The following is a 23,151-nucleotide window of genomic DNA, read 5'->3' as shown; positions in this document are numbered from 1 at the left end:
ACTCAGCTTTCCCCTGCAAACCACAGTCATCACAGGTAACAAAGCTCTACCTGTCACCTCTGCAACTGCCACCTCACTCTGCAGCTGTGAGGCGTTCTTCACCTGACTTAGAGCATCGGAGAGCCTGAGGCGCAAGTGGCCTCACAGGTACCTGCTCCAGCGAGGTGTCCCACCCAGTCCTTCCTCAGGGCCCAGCTTGCTCTCTGCAGACACAAGGTTCCTTCCTGTTTGGAGACCAAATCCCTTTGCCTATGGCTTCTGCCCCTCGGGCTTGGCTCAGCTTTTCCAGGACACGGAGCCTCCCTGGTCTATCACCCAGGACTCTGATCATGTCCCCAAGCCCTCCTTCCCTCCCAGCCCCTGTGCAGGAGCAGTGCCCCCTGCCAGCATCACCCTCCTGCCACCGCTCGCCTCCTCGAAGGAGTCCTTCTCACCCTGCGTACCCTGTGGCCTCTCCATGACAGCGTCTTCTCGAGGCAGACCTGGGTGCCCTTCCCAGGGCTGCTGTTGTCGGCGCTGTCTCTACAGCATCACCTGTCGGCCTGGTGTGGTCAGACAGGGACCCTGTCTGTTCAGCTGAGTTTTCCTGGTGCCCAGTGTGGTTCCCCGGTTTCAATGACCCTGTTTTCTTTTCTTTTGTATTTTTTTAATATTTATTTTTATCTTTATTTACTTGACTGTGCTGGGTCTTAATTGCGGCATGTGGGATCTTTAGTGGCAGCGTGTGGGATTTTGTTCCCTGACCAGGTCCTTTGCATTGAAAGCACAGAGTCTCAGTCACTGGACCACCATGGAAGTCCCTTTATTTTTTATTGATGAGTAGTTGATTTACAATGTTGTATTAATTTCTGCTGTAGAGCAAAGTGATTCAGTTATATACATATCTACATTCCTTTTCATATTCTGTTACATATGATTTATCACAGGATGTTGTAGTTCTCTGCACTCTACAGTAGGCCCTTGTTTTCTTATCCGTCCTGTATCTGTCAGTCTACATCTACTAATCCCAAACTTCCAGTCCAACCCCCTCCCACCCCTGACCCCCTCGGCAACCACCAATCTACTGTCTATACATCTCTGATTAGAATTGCTGAATCATATGGTAATCTACTTTTAGTTTTTTGAGGAACCTCCTTACTATTTTCCACAATGGCTGTATCAATTTACATTTCCATGAACAGTGTAGGAAGGTTTCCTTTTCTCCACACTCTCTCCAGCATTTGTTATTTGTAGACTTTTTCATGAATGGTCATTCTGGCAGGTATGAGGTGGTACCTCATAGTACCACTGACTCTGTTGACTGAATGACGGTACCCAGTTGTCAATCAGACAGACAAGGCCCCTCCCTCTGGGAAATAATGACAGGCTGTGACAAGTGTTATGAGGATAATGTGTGATTTGCTGGCGGTGGTCAGGCCTTCCTGGTCTGAGACCTGACTGTTGACAGGCAGCTGGTCCTGAGGAGAGGGTGGCTGGAGGGACTGGCCAATGTGAGTCCCTGAGGTCAGGGGGAGTTTGTCAAAGTCAGGGAACAGAAAGGAGGCCAACACAGAATGGAAGGAGCGAAGGGAGAGAAGTTGCATGGGCCCCAAGGGCAGAGGGAGGTCCTAGAAGGATTTAGGTGACTTGATCTTGGCGACCTGATCCTAGGGTGAAGTCTGCTTTGAGAAGAGTCCTTTGGCTCTTGCCTGAGGAGGGCAGCCACTTAGCTGGCCCCTCTTCTCAGACCCCCAAGCCAGAGTCTCAGGCAGGCCCTCTGACCTCCTTGTCAGACCCAGCACCAGCCTGGTCCTGGGAAAGAACCTGGCGGCAGAGGTCACACCTCAGTGTGACTTCAGTCCCTCTGTTAAAGGCAGGGTGGTGTGAAACAGCACAGGTGGATTATCTGACACTTCTGTAGTCAGAAGTCAATCACGGTTCACAGGGCTGAAATCCAGAGTCAGCAGGGCTGTGTTCCTCTCTGGAGGCTCAGCGGGGAGAGTGTTTCCTTGCTTTGTCCAGCTTCTGTAAGCTTCCCCCATTCCCTGCTTCCTGGCCCCTTCCTCCGTTGTCAAAGCCAATATGTCACAGCCCTCCAACCCCTCTTCCATCATTATGTCTCTCTCTGACTGGAGGTGGGACAGGTTCTCTAACTTTGAGGGCTCGTTGGATCAGATTGAACTCACCAGAGAATGCAGACTAATCTTCCCATCTCCAGGCCCTCAGTTTATCCCGTCTGCAAAGTCCCTTGAAAACTGTTATTCACAGGTCTCTGGAACAAGAACTCAGATGTCTTTGGGAGGCATTATTCTGCTGCCATGGAATGCCAGCAGATCCTAAAAGGTCGATCAAATACAACTGGTGAACTGTTGGAATATAGATTCAAAAACCAACTTTAAAATACATTATTGAAGTTATCAGGGAAATTTTAACATGACCCGGGTATTTAGATGATAGAAAGGGTTTATTGTTAGCTTGCTTAGGCCTAATCATGGCACACGGAAAACAAGGCTGCGAGAGACACAGTCGCTTGCATGAAGACACACAGCTGGTCTGCAGTGGAGCTGGCATTTCTTTCTTTTTTTTTGGCCGTGCTTCAAGGCATGTGTGATCTTAGTTCCCTGAAAGGGACTGAATCCATGCTCCCTGCAATGGAAGCATGGAGTCTTAACCACTGGCCCACCAGGGAACTCCCATGGAGCTGGCATTTGAGTCTAGGCCTGACAGACTTCAAGTGCCATGCCCTCTCACTTCCTTGTCCAGGCGACCAGAAGAGTGTATTCGTTTTCTCCTGCTGCTATAAAAAACCAACAGGCTTAGTGGCTCAGTTCAGTTCAGTTGCTCAGTTGTGTCCGACTCTGTGACCCCAGGGACTGCAGCACGCCAGGCTTCCCTGTCCATCACCAACTCCTGGAGCCTACCATGTCAATCTTACGTCAAACTCACGTAAATCGTGTCGGTGATGCCATTCGACCATCTCATCCTCTGTCGTCCCCTTCTCCTCCTGCCTTCAAGCTTTCCCAGCATAAGGGTTTTTTCAAATGAGTCAGTTCTTCTCATCAGGTGGCCAAAGTATGGGAGTTTCAGCTCCAGCATCAGTCCTTCCAATGAATATTCAGGACTGATTTTCTTTTGGATAGGCTCAGCACAACACAAATGTATTATCTTAGAGTTCAGACAGGAGTCTCAAGTCTCACTGAGCTGAAATCAAGGTATCTGCAGTTCCTTTTTGAGGCTCTAGTATCTCCTTGCCTTTTCTAGTTCCTAGAGGCCACCCACTTGCCCTGGTTTGTGTCCCCCTTCCTCCACCTTCAGACTAAGAACACTGCATTTCGTTGACCATATTTTCGGCCACATCTTTCTTTCTTACCAAAGCCAGGAAAGGTTCTGTAATTTTAAGCACTTGTGTGATTAAATTAGGGCCTGGGTGGCACTAGTGGTAAAGAACCCACCTGCCAATGCAGGAGACAGACGTGGATTCTATTCTTGGGTCGGGAAGGTCCCCTGGAGGAGGGCATGACAACCCACACCAGTATTCTTGCCTGGAGAAGCCCATGGACAGAGGAGCCTGGAGGGCTACAGTCCATGGGGTCGCAAAGAGTTGGACACGACTGAAGTGACTTGACACGTGATTAAATTGGACCCACTTGGATTATCCAGGATAACCTCTCCATCTCAATGTTCATACCTCAGTCCCATCTGCAAAATCACTTTTACCATGTGAGGCAGTATATTCAGCTTCTGGGGGGTAAGACGTGGACACCTCTGGGAGGATTATCCTGCCAAGCTCAGAGATAGATGCTGTCACCATTCAGGGACGCTTGCCTTTGTGCCCAACACATGTTTCCATAAACGCCATTACAAAGGGGACTTTTCGTTGAAGCAAAAATAGAGACAACACACAAATTTAAAATGAATGCTCTTGGTAAAACAGACCCAGCGTGACTGGACGGCGAGAACACGATGAGGGCGCCACTCGAGCTTGTTCTAAGCACGCTGAAAACACTCCTCTTAGCACAGCTAATCCTTTTTCAAATTTGATTCTGTATTATTGTCAAGGCTGGCAGCTACGTGGATTAACCAACAGTCAGAGCCTGATCACTGAAATAAAGATGATGCCTAAGTCTATAGTTTAAATGTCCCATTTTGTACTAATTCCCCAAATTCTCAAGCCAAAATTCCTATTCTTTGCCTTAGGAGATGGTCTAAAATGTGCATGTCTTTTGACCACCCCCACCTCTTTTTTTTCCCCAGAATGAGTAGTCTTCACCTTAGCTGACATCCCTTTGTTCCAACAGTAGGAGCTTTTTTTTTTTTTTAATAAAATACTAATTTTATTAAAATTACCCGAACTAACAGGATTGTGTAAGCACAAATGAAAGTGGGGACGATAGTGAAACTGTTAGAAAGCAGAGCAGCAATTGGTTTAATTAAAGCTCAATATAATCCTATTTTTATTTCTTAAGTCCAACCATGGATTCATCTGAAATGTAATACAGATTGAGGCTTCTATCATAATGTGATAAAATTTAGAAATACAATGTTCTCTTTGGGGTTTCTTTTATTTTATATAAAGAGAGACTTGGCATTTTGTTACAGACTTTTAAAAGTAAGAAAATGATAACTTAGAAACATTAAAATTCACATTCTTTGGGCAGTAAGGCTTCAAACCTACTGAAGAAAAGACCTTCTGGTTTTTCAGTCATTTAAGTGATTTCACAGAGTTGACCTCAAAGATTATTGGGAGGAGTGAGGGGAGTCCTGGGACTTCCCTGGCGAACCCATGGATAGACTTATTTTAATGTAGGGGGCGTGGGTTCGATCTCTGGTTGGCAAGCTAAAATCCCATGTATCTTGCAGCCAAAAAACTGAAATAGAAAACAGAAACAATATTGTAACAAATAAAATAGAGACTTTAAAAATGAGCCACATTAAAAAATAAAAAAAGTGAGAGGAGTCCTGAGCTCAGTTGAAGATGTTTGTAATTTGAAGCCTATGATTTTCTCATTAAAGGAGACTGATTTAATGAGCCACATATAGGTCCATTTGTGTGCGTTCTGAAATGAGTCCAGCAGTTAGATCTACTCCCAGGAAGAGTTCCATATGAGCAAGCACTTTAAGGGGGAAAAGGCTAAACAAAACAAACCTTGAACACTTAACTTCAAAATGAAGGCCACATTTGGACTTGTATGGTTACCATTGACTTTAATGGGAACAGCCTGTTTCTGGGGTTCAGGATGTGAAATCGGTGGGAAAAGTGTGAAATGGAAAAAAAAGAAAGGAATAAAAGGATCTATTGGGCATCCTGTTCAAAGACTCCTAAAAGTGCTGCGTGTCAAGAGGGGATGAGTTAAAATTCACATTTTGCTAATGAACCATTGTTGTCTCTCAAAGAATGATTTAACGCTGCTACATTGTCGTTACAAGCTATTTAATCCCTGCAGAAGAAAGCAGGAAGAGTAGGCACTGGTTTCAAGTCTGCTTAATTGCTCATCAACCAGAGGAAAGTTAGAAATGACAGAAATGACTGGAAAGGCTCACCCCTATCCTGTGAACACACACACACACACACATGCGAACCAAGACCAACAAACCAGCACGGGAAGCATCTTATTGGCATTATGTTTCTGGCATTGCTATAACTACGCACAAAACAAGCCCTACATGAAATGGTAGCGACATCTGTTCTAGACCCTGTGGGGCTTTATTCCCAAAACAGTTGTAAAATCTTTGGGGGACAAAAATATTTCTATGTATCTATGCAGATGCCCTCCTCTAAGGGAAACACACACACACACACACACAAGTGGATACAAGTGATGAGCTGGAAAGACACTAAGAAAAGGAAATGTCATCCACTTTTTAAAAACACTTAAAATTTCACCTTTCAAACAAAGCTACATCTACTGCCTTGGATAGACCTTTATCAGTGGTAAAGAATCCGCCCGCCAATGCAGGAGACAGAGGAGACATGGGTTTGATCCCTAGTTGGGAAGATTACCTGGAAGAGAAAATGGCAACCGACTCCAGTATTCTTACCTGGAAAATTCCATGAAAAGAGGCAGGCAGATTTGTTACCACTGAGCCACCAGGGAAGCCCTGCCTGTGTTATACAGTAAGCCCTTACTGTTTTCCTGTTTTATGTGTAGTAGTACTCTTGCCTGGAAAATCCCATGGATGGAGGGGCCTGGTGGGCTGCAGTCCATGGGGTCGCTAAGAGTCAGACACGACTGAGCGACTTCACTTTCACTTTTCACTCTCATGCATTGGAGAAGGAAATGGCAACCCACTCCAGTGTTCTTTCCTGAAGAATCCCAGGGACAGGGAAGCCTGGTGGGCTGCCGTCTATGATGTCACACAGAGTCGGATACACCTGAAGCAACTTAGCAGCAGTAGCAGCAGCAGTGTGTATATGCTAATCCCAAACTCCTAATTTATCTTCCCCCTACCCTGACCACCACCACCCACTATCCTCTCTGGTAACCATAACTTTGTTTCATATGTCTATTTCCATTTTGTAAAGATGTTCATTTATATCATTTTTTTTTACATTCCACATATAAGTGACACCATATTTAACACTCACTGATACCTCACTGAACATGATAATCTCTAGGTCCATCCATGTTGCTGTAAATAGCATTATTCCATTCTTTTTATGGCTGTATGGGAGGGATTGGGGGCAGGAGGAGAAGGGGACGACAGAGGATGAGATGGCTGGATGGCATCACTGACTCGATGGACGTGAGTCTGAGTGAACTCCGGGAGTTGGTGATGGACAGGGAGGCCTGGCGTGCTGTGATTCATGGGGTCACAAAAAGTTGGACACGACTGAGCGACTGAATTGACTGAACTGAATATTCCATTGCTTTACCACTTCCCTGGTGGCTTAGTGGTAAAGAATCCTCCTGCCAATGCAGGAGATGCAGGTTCGATCCCTGGGTCAGAAAGATCCCTAGGAATACATAGTATCAATAGTGTATATATGTCAATCCCAATCTTCCAATTCCTCCCACCACCTCCTTCCCCTCTTGGTAACCATATATTTCTTTTCTACATCTGTGTCTCTATTTCTGCTTTGCAAATAAGTTTATCTGTATCATTTTTCTAGATTCTACATCTAAGCATTACTGAATGATTTGTTTTCTCCTTCTGACTTACTTCATTCACACTATATGACTGTCTCTAGGTCCATGCTGTTCAGTTCAGTTCGATCAGTCATTTCTGACTCTTTGCGACCCCATGGACTGCAGTACGCCAGTCTTCCCTGTCCATCACCAACTCCCGGAGCTTGCTCAGACTCACATCCATTGAGTCGGTGAAGCCATCCAACCATCTCATCCTCTGTCATCCCCTTCTCCTCCTGCCTTCAATCTTTCCCAGCTTCAGGGTCTTTTCCAGTGAGTTAGTTCTTCGCCTCAGGTAGCCAAAGTACTGGAGCTTCAGCTTCAGCATCAGTCCTTCTAGTGAATATTCAGGACTGATTTCCTTTAGGATTGGGTTGGATCTCCTTGCAGTGCAAGGGACTCTCAAAGGTCTTCTCCAACACCACAGTTCAAAAGCATCAATTCTTTGGTGCTCAGCTTTCTTTATAGTCCAACTCTCACATCCATACATGACCACTGGAAAAACCACAGCCTTGACTAGACAGACCTTGTTTAGACGTTTAGACTAGATGGACTTTGGAAGGAGTTATGCTGAAATTGGCTAGGCTGAATGTGAGCAGTTCTTATGTCTGAAGAAAATAATGTGAAGTGACCCAGGATGTGTGCTGGGTTCACGCCTCTGCTCTGCCACTTACTAGCCATGTGACCTTGAGTAGGTTATTGAATTCTTCATGGGAAGGGCCCATCTTGCAGGGCTGTGGTAACACCTGAGGTCATGCAGGTAAGGGACCTGGTCTCATGACTGTGGCACAGGGATGCTCATCAAATGGCAGCAACTGCTGTTTACAGAGAAGATAAAGTATCTTCATTGCCTTTTATAAATTAGAAAGAAGTCCTCTCATACTTAGAAGTGATTGTATTCAGGGTTATCAATAAGATGTGGGCTGGATTATCTCATCAGACAGATAAGGGAATGTTATTTGAAAGCCTTTAAACATACCTTTGGAGGGAACCAGCCACATAAGAATTCTGAAAATCCATTCATGGCATCAAGTGAAAGAGTATGCCGCCATTCCAGCTGGGAGGACGTTCTTGGAGCGGTGACAGTCATCTTCACAGCACTTGGGACCTGCCTGTCATGTTGATTAAATCATCCAAAAGCTTTTGCAAGAGCTAAAGCACGCAACCTGTTCCCTGAGACTTCACCTTCATCTCTTAGGGGCACCTCTATTTGGATGGAAGAGAATGAGTTTCATTGGGTCCTGGACTCTGTGAGCCAAGACATAGCATTTCTGGTATTGACACAACCTGTATTCCCCAAGCAACTACTGAAAAATGGGCTGAGCAGTTAGCTCATAAGTGAGTTTTGCTTTTATTTTTTAAGAATTTTTACTGGTGGTCATTTTGGCTATGCTGGGAATAAAGCAGGACCAAGAAGCCCTGGAGTGCTCAGGAGTCTCATTCAGGACTCCTGAGCAACAGGAGCCACGTGCAGACAGATGACTGTGGAAGGTGTTCTGTAATGTCCATTTGGGAAGAAATTGATAAAAGTCAGCATTCTTGCCAATAATTCACATACTTCGAGCAGGCCTGGTGCCACCCTCCATGCGAGTGCACAGGGGGCGGGACTTCAGCACTCAGGTTCACGTGACAAGCCCACAAGGATGTGCACACCCGCAGGGCCATGCTCAGCAGAGTCACGTGGGCAGGTTGCCCAGGCCCCCTGAGTATTTCAGGACTTGAAAGGACCACAGAGGTCACCTCATTGACTTTAAAACATTCTAATTCCTGTGTGAATTACTTTTTATTTTAAGGAGGAGAAATGTCCAAATCTGAGTCCTTTGAGGGTGAATTTAACTTTTGAAGGCAACCAAACTTCCCTCAAAGTTAAGTCTAGTGAATAAAGTAAATGCTTAGGATGGACAAATGAAAAATAAAGTGGGGCCATAAAACGACAAAACCGGTTGGCTCCAATGATCCACAAGTTGTTCTGAGAGGTAATTCCAAAAGGACCTAGAGAAACAGGTGCTCCTCAGAGCATTGTTGTGGATACAACCTCTCTGAGGGCAGAGGGAAGTTCATATCACATCTTTCAAAATATGCGTGCATTTTGGTCCAGAAATTCAACTTATAGGACTTTATCACAAGGAAATTATTGGGACAGTAGGCAATGATTTAGTATTAGAAAGCTTGGTTGGTGCAGTGTTTTTGGTTTTTTGGGTCATGCTGTACTGCATGTGGGATCTCAGTTCGATGACCAGGGATGGAACCCATGCCCCCTGCATTGGGAGCTTAAAATCTTAACCACTGGACTGCCAGGGAGGTCCTGGTGCAGCGTTAATAAGAGCCTAAAAATTGGATGTGGTCTCAATGTCAACAGTAGGGATTGGTTAAATACAGGAAGGCACATAAAGTCAGTGAGATACTGTATAGTCCTGCAAAATGCCGTTGCTGAAGTGTTTCTGTTGCTATGGAAAATCGCTAATGATTCAATGGAAAGAGCAGGTTCTAAAACAGTGTTAGGATATGATCCAGGTTAAAGTGTGTACCGGTGAGGAGGGGGATAGAAGAGGATCGGAAAGACATGCACCAAGTTTTGAGTGGTGTGTAAGACTGAATATTTTCACATTCTTTTTGCTTGCTTACATATTATGATTTTTCTGTAATGAGAAACTATTTTTATAATAAAAAGACAATGAAGGAAATATTAAAGAGAGGAGAAAGAGGGTCTTTCCTTATAGAGGAATGATGATGTGCCTGTAATTGTTGTTAGGGCTGCCGTAACAAAGGACTACCCACAATAAATTCAACACTAAGTTCTTGTCTCACAGCTCTGGAGGCTAGGAGTCCAACGGCAAGGTGTAGGCATGGTTGGTTCCTTTTGAGGGCCATGAGGAAGGAATCTGTTCCATACCTCTCTCCTAGTTTCTGGTGGTTGCCCGGCAGCCTTTGGTGTTCCTTGGCTTCTGTTGCATCAATTCAACACTTTATTAACTCACTTTCTTAACACAGTGTTCTACCTGTGTGTGTTTCTGTCTTTGAATTTTCCTTTTTTTGTAAGGACATTGGTCATAATGGGTTGGGACCCACCTTAATCTAATTAATATATGTGTGTGTGTGTGAGCTCAGTTGTGGCTGATTCTTTGCAAACACATGGACTGAAACCCACCAGACTTCTCTGTCCATGGAATTTTTGAGACAAGGAAACTGGAGTGGGTTGCCATTTCCTACTCTAGGGGATCTTCCTGACCCAGGGATCAAACCCGAGGCTCCTTCATCTCCTGTATTGGCAGGCGAATTCTTTACCACTGTGCCACCTGGGATGGATGATCTAGTATGACTTAATCTTAATTAATTATGTTGGCAAAGATCTTATTTCCAACTCAGGCCATGTTCTATGTATGGGGGATTGGAACAACATACGAATTTGAGGGTGGACATAATTCAATAAATAATAGTAACCCCAATGAGATGGCCATACTGGTCCTACCCAACTGAGGTTAGTGCTTACGTGTCACTGTAGCCTACGCCAGCTACTGTGTAGTAGGAGCCTAGACCGAGATCAAGGGTAATGGGGCTGGGGCACTGCCATTCCTAAAGGACTCTGGGTTTAGAGAGATAGTGATGAAACACAGAGCCCAGCACAGCCGCCCCACCATCACCCTGCCCCTGCCCCAGCTCTCCCAGGCCAGAGCAGAGGCATCAGTGGGCATTCAGCTGAACTGGGAAGATCAGCTGAGAGATCTGAAAGGAAGAAAGAGCCTGAAGGAAAAGATGAGGATATTTTAGTCCTTTTGGTTGAATATAGCGGTTGATATTTTAAAAATAAAAGGACTAAAAAAAATGTTACAAACATTAAACAAAAATCTGCACATAGATATTGATAGCAGCTTTATTCATAATCATCAAAAACCTGAAGTAACTCAAGATGTCCCTCAAACTGTGGTATATCCAGACAATAGAATATATTCAGCAATAAAAAGAGATGAGCTGACAAGCCATGAAAAGACATAGAGGAACTTTAAATGCATATTGCTAAGTGAAAGACACCAGTCTGAAAATGCTACATACTGTACACTTAGAGCTGTATGGCATCAAAAAAGACAAAACTATAAAGATTGTAAAAAAAAAAGGAGTTGCCAGGGATGGGGAAGTGGAAAGGGCTCGGAGGGGTGAACACGTGGAACATGGGATTTTTAGGACAATGAAATTATTCTCCATGATGTAATGGTGGGCACATGACATTGTACATTTGTCAAAATTCATAGAATGTACAACACAGAGCAAACCCTACTGTAAACTGTGGACTTAAGTTAATGATAATATATCAATATTTCATCAGTTGTAATAAATGTACCTCTGTAATGCTGGATGTTAATAATAAGGGAAATGATGTTGAGGGAGGGGGAAGGGAAGAGGGTTTCCCTGCTTCATGTTTCTATAAACTTAAAACTGCTCTCAAAAAAAAAAAAAAAATTAAGTCTATTAACTTAAAAATCCGAACCAAAAAGATATATTACGTATAAAGAGATGCAGAAAAGATCATGCACTTAACTACCCAAAAGAAGCTGCTGGCAGATAAAAGTTTGAGCAGTGGCAGGAGTTAACTCTTTTACAAAGGCCTTTGAGAAGATGCAGATGACCAAAGTGTGACCCAGCAGGATCTCCAAGATACAAACAAGCCTGGCCGCTCACACCTATCTCAGACTCAACAAAGCCCTTCTAAATCGAGCTTAAAAGGGTGGGCTGTGGGGGAGGGGAAGAAGAACCAAATTCTTATTCAAAGAAATAACAGTTTGGACCGTGCACAAGAGTGTCAACAAGTTATGCAGATCTTATCAGCATCACATTTTTTGGTGCCTCCCAGCTATTCAGCGAGGCTCCACCAGCCTGTCAACACCCTTCGGCATCCCACGCATCCGGGCATATCCCTACCTCAGGAGGCTCTGCGGTGGCCATGCGGGCCTCCCCAGGGCCCCCACGGAGGCAGATTTTTTCTCTGTGTACAGAATACCGTCATCATACCATCCCATCGGAATTCAAGAGTGTCTTTGGTCCCTTTCACCGCTCACATTCTGTGACTTGGTTGGGGCTAAATGTCTATAAAATTGACCAGTACATTTATGCTAGCTTTGGACAGTTGGGAAAAAATATCTGATGCTTTCACATCTGGAAGAAGAGAACATGTAGTTTCAGGAATGTAAGGAGAAATGATGCAGAAATCATCATTGAACATAGATAGGCTTCTATGACATGTTTCTACATTTGCGGATAAAACGTTGTTGCCATCTTACAAAATTATGGATAAGGCATAAGGTTTATGCAGGTTCCTCTCTCCACCTCTCCCCACAAACACACAAAAATAAAGCCTTTCTAGGACATACATTGCTCCATCATAATATAGCCTCTCAAATGTAATTTTGTTAAGTGATACAAAAAAGCATTTATTTAGAGGAATGAAAATGATAGCCTTTACTATATATCACAGCTTTCTTTTACCATTGCATTCCTGTTTATTACATGAAAGTCAGTGAATGAATCTCCTTGTTTGTGTGTTTGTTTTCATTTTTAGGCAGCATTAAGTGCCTTGAAACAATTTTCTGAACAAGGACTGGATTCAATGGAAGGGGCAATGAATATTGAAAAAGGTTCTCTTGAAAAGTGAGTACATCTTCTGTGGTATTCTTACATTTGTAATTTTGTAACTTGTCTGGAAAATAAGATCAACATCATAATAAAGTGAAAAACTCAAGACAATAATATCTATATCCTGCAAAATTATTCATAACAATTCAGTGTAAATAAAAGAGAACCAGTATATATGTTCATATCTGTTGCCTCTAAATATCTCTGTGAAAGTTTTAATCTACTGATGGATCATTATTTCTGCATTTTAATGCCTTTGCTGGAAATAGTTCTGTGAGTTTTATGGACCACAGAGACCTGCAAAACTTACAAAAGATGACTTTGATTTCAGACTGTTGGGTGTTCTCTGACTAAACCATTTTCTGAGGTAAAATTTTGCCCTCAAAGCCCTGCTAGGTTGTAGGCACAACAGAGAAGGGGAAAAAAAAAAAAAAAATGATGAGAGCAGGGTTCTCTCCCTTTGGCTTCATTTTGTTTTTTCACGTTGTTATATGAAGCACTGGCGCACACTGTCACAAAACTGTGGCTTCTGAGGGCTGCAGAGGCCAAATCGCAGCTTTAAGAAGAATTTCTGAAATCCAGCTCATACCACTTTTATAATATTGAACATAATGTTTGATCCAAGGGACTGAACTTTAGGTCCCTCCAGAGACCCAATTTATACTAAAGAAATTGCAAGCCATTGTATTTACCGTAGTGGAATCCAAATTCTTTCCGAGCAGGAATAATAGCAGGTGAGACTTCAGAACTCATACAGGAGATAACATTTTTAGAATGAAAAAAAAAAAAAGGAAAAGTCAGATAACCCAGGAAGTCAAAACCAAATATACAGATCTTACAGTTAAAAAAAGCTTATCCACCCCCCCACGCCGACCAAGATAAAACAGCATTTGGTCATTAATATTTAAAGGGTGAGAGCGTGAGAAGAAAACATTTGGTAAACAGACGTGGCATTTTAAGTTGTCTATAGATTGGCAACCATTTATAAGCTAATTTAATCAAAACCATTTCCACATGATCTCATCAGTAGACTATCTGAACATAAATATTGTTGTTTCACTTTAAAATGTCACTTTTGTGGTGACCTTTGAATCCTGTGTGCCATCTGCTAATAAACATGTCTGAAGATGTGCAACCCTGGACCTTCAGCTCTTGTTAATGTATTAATCTTCCAGACAAGCCCAGCATCTGGGAGAGAAAGCGAACAATAACCAGACACACCCGGGCTCCATCGCTCAGGACTGCAAGAAATCAAGGTCGGTCATCTAGCAGCTCCCATAACCGCGCTGCCACCGCATCCTTATAAACCTGTCAGCACGCATGAGGGTGTCTGTGTTCAAGGAAATGAATGACTAATACCATGATTTGAGTCTTATGTGAAGACAACACTATTCTAACACAAGGGATAATAGACATAGGACTGTTTATTCAACTGGGGGAAAATAAAACTTTGAGCATTTCCCTTGGAACTTGAGATCAGATCATAACTCATTTGCCCAGAGGCAGCAGAAATCCGATCCTGCTACTGGAGCTTAAAATAACAATTAATGAAAAGTGTTAGAGAAATCGGGTTTGGTTTTTCAATGATGAATAGAGAAATTGGGTTCGGTTCTGTTGTTAGGATTGTTTTCTCGTGGCACTTGTGTTCGCTTCTATTCTCTCTCATTTTAAATAATGCCTGACGATTCCAAGATTAACCAACGATGTGCTGTGCAATGTGATGGTCGTTGTCTTCATATAGAGTCACCCCAGTTTCTCTTTCAATGCAGATGTTTGTAAGCTTCATCCTATATCAGTATGAATAACTTCAGGGTGCACCACTCAAAGATGTATGCCAACAACCATGGTGGAAATCAGGTCAGACTTGTGATTACACATATGAAATAAGGGTAGGAACAACTGGTTTCAATAGACGCCAGGAATTCAGAAAGAAAACAAAAACCAGTTGTGGGTTTTGAACGCCATCATCCTATTAGCCACTGAGGAGGCGTCTTGCCTCTCCAGCCATTTCTGTGGATTCCACGTTCGTGGTGGACATCGCTCCCACCCCATCCATGTGTTGTAAGCTGCTCACTGTTTGCATCCAAAGTGTTCTTTGATAACTGCCTCTGCACTTGGGTCACGGAGTGGGATCAAAAGCAGTAATGTACACGGCGGGGAAGGAAGGCCAGTCAGAGGATCCACAGAGGTCTTGCCAGCCACGCTCTGGACCAGCATGTTGGAATCCAGGGTGAAGACAACGCAGTAAAAAAAAAATGTGGTCGGTTTCTGTGTGAAGCGTGGTCATTGTTCTTCTTTCCTTGTTTCGCTCTCCTCTCTGAAACGTCACCCCAGTGTCACCCGTCCCGAAGGCGGGCCCCGTCACTGCACAGTGCTGACAGTAGGGGACATCCAGGCTTCTCTTGCTACCAGGCTGCCTCTGCGAAACTGCAGGGCTGCCTCCCTGGGTGACTCGGAGCCGGGTTCCTGACCAGCCAGCGTCACCTCATTGTTCAGGTTTTCTCCCTATTGATCTGCCAACGTTGTGCAATGAGAAAACACTCTATGGTCTAACTGCTCGGCCCAACGTGACAATAGGCCTAGAATTATATAAGGTTTCACAAGCAAAACCACCGCAAGTCATGATCTGGCTGACTCACACGCGACTGGAGGATAAACAAACAGCAACAGAAGGAAATCACTGGAGGGTTGTTCTTAATGACTCCCAGGCGGGGAAGTCCGCCAGCATCGAGAGGGCTGGGTGCCCTCAGAGGAAATAGGTTTTGCTCCCTAAAGTCTGGGCCCTGGTGGAGATAACAGCCCATTTGTAAAGTTTGGATTCACAAAGATCAGCCAGGTCAAACAATAAGTCTGCTGCCTGGCACCAGGTGAGGAGGGTCCTACATGACACCCTGGGAAAGGGGGCAGGCCCTTCCTTCCCCCTGGGCCTTTCAGCACCTGAGGCTCTGGCTCTGGGCTGGGCAGGGACCATGCCCTGTCAGCATCACTCAGACAGGATCTTTAAAACACATCTTCAGTTTCCCAAACTCCATAAAGTGCCTCCCACAGCCCACGGTCCCAACACCACCAAGGCTGGCTGGGCTGTGGGAGATGGATGAGCTCAGGAAACAAACAAAGCTCATCGTTTCTCACAGCCCAAGCATCTGAGGTATTTACTCTGGAACCTTCCGACAAGTCATCCTTGGAGGTGAGCACACAGGAGTGGCCGTGGGGGTAGTGGATGGACATTTGCATCGAGTTTCAAGTTTAGTGAGACTCTATGTATTCAAATTCCCATCCAGCTACCTACTTGAGGAGCCCCAAAAGGCCTTTCGAATTTTTCCCTTTAGATGATTTTCCAGCAGCCTTTCCTGGGAACTGGTTGGGTTTCCTTTGGGTTGAATTAGCATTGCAAATGATGGGTGGCCTGCCATGTTATATATCATTAGAGGGGAAACCATTAAGTAGATTTATTGAAAGAATGTTTCTTCAGCACAGGGAGATCTTTTTGATGAAAAATGGAACTCATTATTCTTTAAAGGACACAGATTGACTTATCTTCTTTATCAATTACAGTGTCTGCTTTCAGCTTTTCTCAATCAGCAGCAGGCTTTGTAGTCACTTCCCAGGGCTGAAGCCAATGTGTTTTATGGAAGAGGTTTGTTTTTACATTTTAATTGGAAATATAATATTGCGCTTTGGAGCTCTGACCAGCCCTTTCCAGCACAACTTGCCAAAGATCAATGGTGAGACACCACCCTTCAGGCTGTGACGAGGACCCTCCTCCCCTCTCCTGGGGTGACCTCTCTGAGGTGTCCTAGTATTCTTTGGCCAAGCCAACATTCTCAATGGTGATTTTTTTTTGACAGCTTCAACCAATCTCCTGCACCATAAAATAAAAATAGATTAATGAAAAACTTACCTTATTATACATAGGTCTTTAGGACTCCTAGTGACCTTGGAAATGTGATCCAGACCAACTGATAGGTCTTTAAATCCTACTGCTGTTGAATTATCTGTGCAACTGGCCAGACTCTGTTCTGTAACTTTTAATTTCCAAAGGCCACTTGTTATCATCATGGCCAAGAATGGTAGGAAAAGCCAACAGTTTTTCATTAGCTGTCATTAATGGCAAAATCATGTGTCTTTGGGTCTTTCCCAACCTTCCCCATCACAATATAAGTCCTTGATAAATGGATAAATGATACACTGAATAAATGAACAAATGGACAAATGAATGATCTATCAAAATGATAGATAAACCTGTTGAAGAAATAAAATTTAAATCTTACTGCTTAACCTGACACTTATGATAATATACCTCGTTAGTGCTAACAAGATGATTGTACCTTCAATCCCAGGGGGCACTGGGGCATTTCTTAAAAAACACAGCAAGTCAAAAGCCCCCCTTTACTTCAGAGGACTTTGGACCCACGAAGACCCACCATCTTGCCCCCAGCATCCCAGTTTTGCATGAACATCTCTTCCTTGGACCAGCAGATTCAATTCCAGTCCTCACCCCCAGACAGCTTCCTTTATTTTCCCAATCACAGAAAAATGTCCCATGGGGAGGGGCTTGTAATATCTGGCTCAAAGCAAAGACTTCCTTAGACCTGATTTCTGGTGGACACCACCCAAGTTCCAGCTCATCTCGCTGAGACTCATTGATCGATTGTCTTGCTGGGGAGGCTTTCCTCTTATAGTCTAACTTCTTAACATGACTAAAAGCTCCCTTGACTGGATCCCCAGCACACTCTGATGTATGCTGGGAATGCAGAAAGTAAATAAACAAATGAAATTACTTCACCCTCAAGAACCCACATTCTAGCTGGAGGGAAAGTCAGACCAGGAAGTGAGCATGAGAGGTGAGCGTGTTTTCCTCAGAAAGCTGCATTGTAGACTGTTGTTTGTCTCTCTCAGTCCCTAGTCAGTCCCTCACTTACCCCACTCAGCTTTGGGCAGCATCCTGTATTCTTGTGACACTGTCAGAAAACCCCACGCCTTTAGTATACCTAATGTCACCTTCACACACTCTCCATGTTCACTGAGTGGTCCCACCCGCAGCCCCAAATATACATATACCAGGTAAAGCTCTTGAAGCTCACTTACCTCAAGAGGCTGACCAACTGAATCTACCTCTTGTTGTATCTCTTAATCTGGAACGGTGCCCACCTTAATATAGTACAGGTGTGCATACTCACTCAGTGGTGTCCGACTCTTTGTGACCCCGTGGACTGTTGTCCGCCAGGCTCCTCTGTCCATGGGATTCTCCAGGCAAGTATACTGGAGTGGGGTGCCATTTCCTCCTCCAGGGGATCTTCCTGACCCAGGGATGGAACCCAAGTCTCCTACATCTCCTACATTGGCAGGTGGATTCTTTACCACTGAGCTACCTGGGAAGTCCCTTAATATGGTAAGTACTTGATAAATGTTTGTTGAGTAGATGAATAACCCAAAAAACCCTGCCATGATGGATTTGCCACCTAACAGGATCAATGCTGGCCTGAATGCATGGACAGGGAAGTCTGGTCTATTGAACGGAACCTTCTGCCTGTAAATAAACTAGTTCTACTTCTGTTCATGTGCAGTCTTTTTGAAGTCATTTAACATCTTCAATTTTCAACGTCTCATCCAAAAGAGTAGGACTAAGGATATATGGAAGTTGAGAGTCTATTTTTTTTTAAGTGTTTAAGTTGTGAAAGTAAATAAAATATTTCAATCAAAGTTAGTGGGAATGAGGGAAAAGGCCAAGATCTAGGAGTCAAGAGTCTAGAGACATGGTTCAGACACAGATGTGACCTTGGAGAGGGATTTAGCCTTCCTAGGCCTCAGTTTTCACATCTGTAAAATGATGAGCTCTAAGAGCATTGCAGGTCTACATTTATGTTACCATTAATACCTCTATTACTAGTGGTATGCTTGAATTCAAATCTTGTCTCTAATATGTGAATTTTTAAAATCAAATACCTGCAAGGAAAATACTACTCATATCAATTAGGATTCTTTGGCTGTGAATTATAAAAACTTAAAAATCATCTGTTTTCAACTTTCAGTTCAGTTCAGTTCAGTCACTTGGTCGTGTTCGACTCTTTGTGACCCCATGAATTGCAGCACGCCAGGCCTCCCTGTCCATCACCAACTCCCGGAGTTTGCTTAAACTCATGTCTGTCGAGTCAGTGATGCCATCCAGCCATCTCATCTTCTGTCATCCCCTTCTTCTGCCCCCAATCCCTCCCAGCATCAGAGTCTTTTCCAACGAGTCAACTCTTCGCATGAGGTGGCTTTAATAATTACCATTTTTATTATTCTTATTTTATCTTCTCTGTACCTGAAAACTTGTTTCCTGGGGTATTTTTTTTTAAGTTGGAGGATAATTGCTTTACAATGATGTGTTAGTTTCTGCTATACAACAAAGTGAATCAGCTGTAAGTATACATATATCCCTTCCCTCTTGAGCCTCCCTCCCACTTCCTCCTATCCCATCCCTCTAGGTCATCACAGAGCACCAAGCTGAACTCCCTGTGCTATACAGCAGCTTCCCACTATCTGTTTTACACATGGCAGTGTATACACATATATATATGTGTGTGTGTGTGTTAGTTTAATTGTGTCTGACTCTTTGCAACCCCATGGACTGTAGCCCACTAAGCTCTTCTGTCCATGGGATTCTCCAGGCAAGAACACTGGAGTGGGTTGCCATTTCCTTCTCCATATATGTATATATACATATATATGTACATTATAAAGCATGTATATATATATATATATATTTATATGTCAGTGCTACTCTAAAAAAAACTATTCAAACCAGCAATGGGAAATATGTTTAAAAACTACAAGGAGTTTCAGAGAACCTAAGAGCAAAAATGAAGAAGTGGACTGGAGTCATGAAGTACAAGGCTATGCGGAAACCAGGAAGCTCTCCTTCTCTCTCTCTCTCTCAATTCTCCTCCCCTCTCTGAATGTGTGAATCATTTCTCTCTCCATACCAGCTCCTGCTTGTCAATTGCACAAACCAGAGAACCTGGCTACCAACTTCACAATCACCCGAGGGAACCCTGAGTCTCTCTGTTGATTTCATTCCCTGAGTTGTGGGAAGGAGCTCCTGCTTGGCTCACCTTGGACGGATGTTCACCCCTGACCCCTGTTGTACAGATATGACTGCCTCAACTCAGCCCCTTTGGAACAGGACAGAGTAGTCTTCAGAGAAGCAAGAATCGCTGTTTAGGGAGAAAACCCAATAGTTACCTGCCTTCTGGGAGGGAGTTGTGGGGGACAAGCTTCATTACAGTCATGTGCTAGTTCTTCCTTTCAGTGTAAACAGTGAAGCTTAAATCAGTGAGGAAATCTCTCCAAAGTCATAGACTGGTCAGAGATTTATGAAGGCTGTACTGTTTTGTTTGGTTTTCTTTAATCCTTTCAGTCTTTAGTTTCAAGGGTCTGATGAAACACAAAGTTATCTTGAGTGAGTCACAAAACTACCTAGGTTAAAAAAAAAGAAAGAAAGCTTCCCAGTGATCCCAAATTGGTGGTGGTGGTTTACTCATTAAGTTGTGTCTGATCCTTTGCACCCCATGGACTGTAGCCCACCAGACTCTTCTGTCCATGGAATTTCCCAGATAAGAATATTGGAGTGGGTTGCCATTTTCTTCTCCCGGGGAGTCTTCTTGACCCAGGAATCGAACCCAAGTCTTCTGCATTATAAGCAGATTCTTTACCACTAAGCCACAAGGGAAGCTGATCCCAAATTAGTCTATTTTTTAAAGCCCCCTTTCCTTCAGCATGAATAATGAGAAAATTAGGCAGTAGAGGGGTCATCCTTTGTTGGTGATAACAGAACCAGAAGCCTGACTGCCACATCCCTACTTTTGTCATCCTGAGTGGATTTTAAATGTCAGGGCATTGCTGATTCTTACAACTGAAGTGGCTACAGATGGAGGCCATCTTGGTTTAGTTTTCCTTCAAACTTTACTTCTAAGTATAAGGGAGCTCCGAGAAGAGAGGAGACTGCGTTATTTAAGTGGGTGGGAGAAAGCGGACAATAGAGATGATCAGAAATTTGGATTCAAAAGTATAAAGTAAAGGAAAAAGAGGTAACAGCCTTTAGGGAAAAAAAGAACAGAGAAAAGCTGTGAACAAAACTCATTTATTTCAACTAAACATGTTTTTAAAAGTAGATTGACGTCTGACATTAAATTTCATTCTGACCGATCACTGAGCAGCTGAAGATATTGTTTCAACCTGTGTTGTTGTTGTTTAGTCGCTGAGTCCTGTCCAGCTCTTTTGCAACCACATGGACTGTAGCCCACCAGGCTCCTGTGTTCATGGGATTTCCCAAGCAAGAATATTAGAGTGGGTTGCCATTTCCTTCTCCAGGGGGTCTTCCTGACCCAGGGATTGAACCTGAGTTTCCTGCATTGGCAGGTGGATTCTTTACCACTGAGCCACATGTGTAGGTCATAATTATTGGATGCAAAGATAATTAGAGTTTCTGGATTAGATTTTTTAGATTGTATGCAAATTATAAACTGAGTTTCAATAAAATACGTTTTCTGTGATGAGGGGGAAGTAAAGTGGGTGAGGAAGTCAAGATATTTTGGAGAAAAATGGAGGAAGTGGAATGTTCTGGAGAAAGTATCCATGATGGGAACAGATTCAGTGATCCCAGCAGGTAAGTTTCTAGATGCTTTCACCTCAACATCAGGAATGAGTGGTTAACATCTGTTTCCTTCCGAGCCTGCCACTAAATCTATATGTGTAGTCATTTTCCAGAAAGGTGTTTGGCCATTCAGCCTTCCTCATCCCCAGAGTGCAGGGGGAAAGAACTAGGTCCTTCTTCACCAACTTTAGAGCAATATCAAGCCCTCAGTTTTGACAAAGATCAGGCTTGGATGTGAATTCCAAGGAGAATTTAGCTGTTGGGGTTATCTCTGATATCAGAGAAGGTCAGGACTCTTTTTCGCCTGGAACCAGAGTAGCTTCCACAGTCATCACAACATAACACACAGCAGCTGTTCAAGGGTTCATCCCCACTATAGCCACTGCCTCTGTCTTAGGAGAAGAAGACACTACTAGCCTGGAAATGTCTGGCTAAACATATCTTTCTAACCATAATCAAATCTTAACATATCCATCAATCAGCAAATATAGATTGAATCTCTATCCCTGAGTTACTCATTATGGGGAACCCCTGAAGCTTCAAGTAATGTCCCTATCATAAAAGAGCTTCCGATCCAACTGGGAAGATAAAATGCCAACCAGATACACAGAGGGGGAAATGCAAGAAGACAGAAACAGATACACTTCATTAGAAATCAATTTCAGTTTCTTCTGCTTTCACAGTGAGTAGGAGAAGCATCATGGGGAAACAGACCAGTGATCCAGGTTTTGATTTGAAAAGAATGTCTACTCTGAATTCCCGCTTTCCTTAATCTGGTGATCTGGTTCAACCAACCTGCAACCAAAGTGCTGTAGGAACCCAATTTGCATGGTTCCTTTTCCTGGGGTAAGTCCCTGTGATAGCTGAGGCTTTATGAGCCACCACCCTCTCCATGGTCACAGCTTCTACCATCACCACCAGCCTTCCCAGCTACTGGTATATAATCCTGATCTATCCTTTACCAAGAAAACTGTTGGATATGGTTAAGAGTTGGGATTCCTAGACTGCCTAGGTTCAGCTCAGCTTTTCCACTAACTCCCCCTGTATTTTCAGGTTAAGTTCCTATAACTTTTCCAAGCCTCACTTTCTTCAGCTATAAAGTGAAGATGGCAGTGTTGTTACATGGGTTAAATAAATGAGTTTTATGAATGAAGACATGTAGAGCATTTTGGATTTCCCTGGTGGTCCAGTGGTTAAGAATTCACCTGCCAGTGCAGGGGACACAGGTTCAATTCCTGGTCCTGGAAGATTCCACAGGCCACAGGGCAATGAAATCCATTCACCACAACTTCTGAGCCTGCGTGCCCTAGAGTCCATGCTCCGCAACAAGAGAAGCCACAACAATAAGAAGCTCCCTGCACTGCAACTAGAGGAAGCCCAACCACAACACCGAAGACCCAGCACAGCCAAACATTAAAAAAAAACATGTAGTGTTTTGAACTGTATTCAGCACAGAGCAAGTACCTTTTAACATGAGTTATTACAATAATTATGAATCAACCACTGTGTGCCAGATAAAAGTGCAGAGAAGAAAAATAGGCTGCGATGAATAAGGCACAGCCCTGTTTGGCATCGGGGAATTTTTGTTTCTTAAAGGCAGTCATAAAATATGCACACAAGTAAGTACTACTCCAAACTGAATGTTCTCAGAGATGTGGGCCAGGGAGCCCCTGTGGACCACTCAGATAACAGGATCATCATTTTTGATATGCCTTCTCCACAAAGCCAAGTGTCTGCAGCTCCTAATGCCTCTTGGGATGTATTTGGTGAGAAGGACCCACA

General features: G+C 43.6%; 1 protein-coding gene across 15 annotated transcripts in view; it reads left to right on the top strand.

The window, feature by feature from the left end:
* STAU2 (staufen double-stranded RNA binding protein 2) overlaps positions 1-14,996 on the top strand; it is a 306,987-nt gene extending 291,991 nt beyond the window's left edge. For all 15 annotated transcript variants that reach the window (XM_061439006.1, XM_061439002.1, XM_061439009.1 and 12 more), the window contains 2 exons: positions 12,658-12,746; positions 13,907-14,996. In XM_061439006.1, coding sequence (XP_061294990.1) covers positions 12,658-12,746; positions 13,907-14,000 — 183 coding nt within the window. In that variant the 3' untranslated portion in view covers positions 14,001-14,996. The remainder of the gene's footprint in view (positions 1-12,657; positions 12,747-13,906) is intronic.
* The last annotated feature ends 8,155 nt before the right edge of the window (positions 14,997-23,151 follow it).

The sequence above is a fragment of the Bos javanicus genome, chromosome 14 (genome assembly GCF_032452875.1).
Source record: "Bos javanicus breed banteng chromosome 14, ARS-OSU_banteng_1.0, whole genome shotgun sequence".
NCBI lineage: Eukaryota > Metazoa > Chordata > Mammalia > Artiodactyla > Bovidae > Bos > Bos javanicus.
This window is presented reverse-complemented; position numbering and strand designations above follow the sequence as displayed.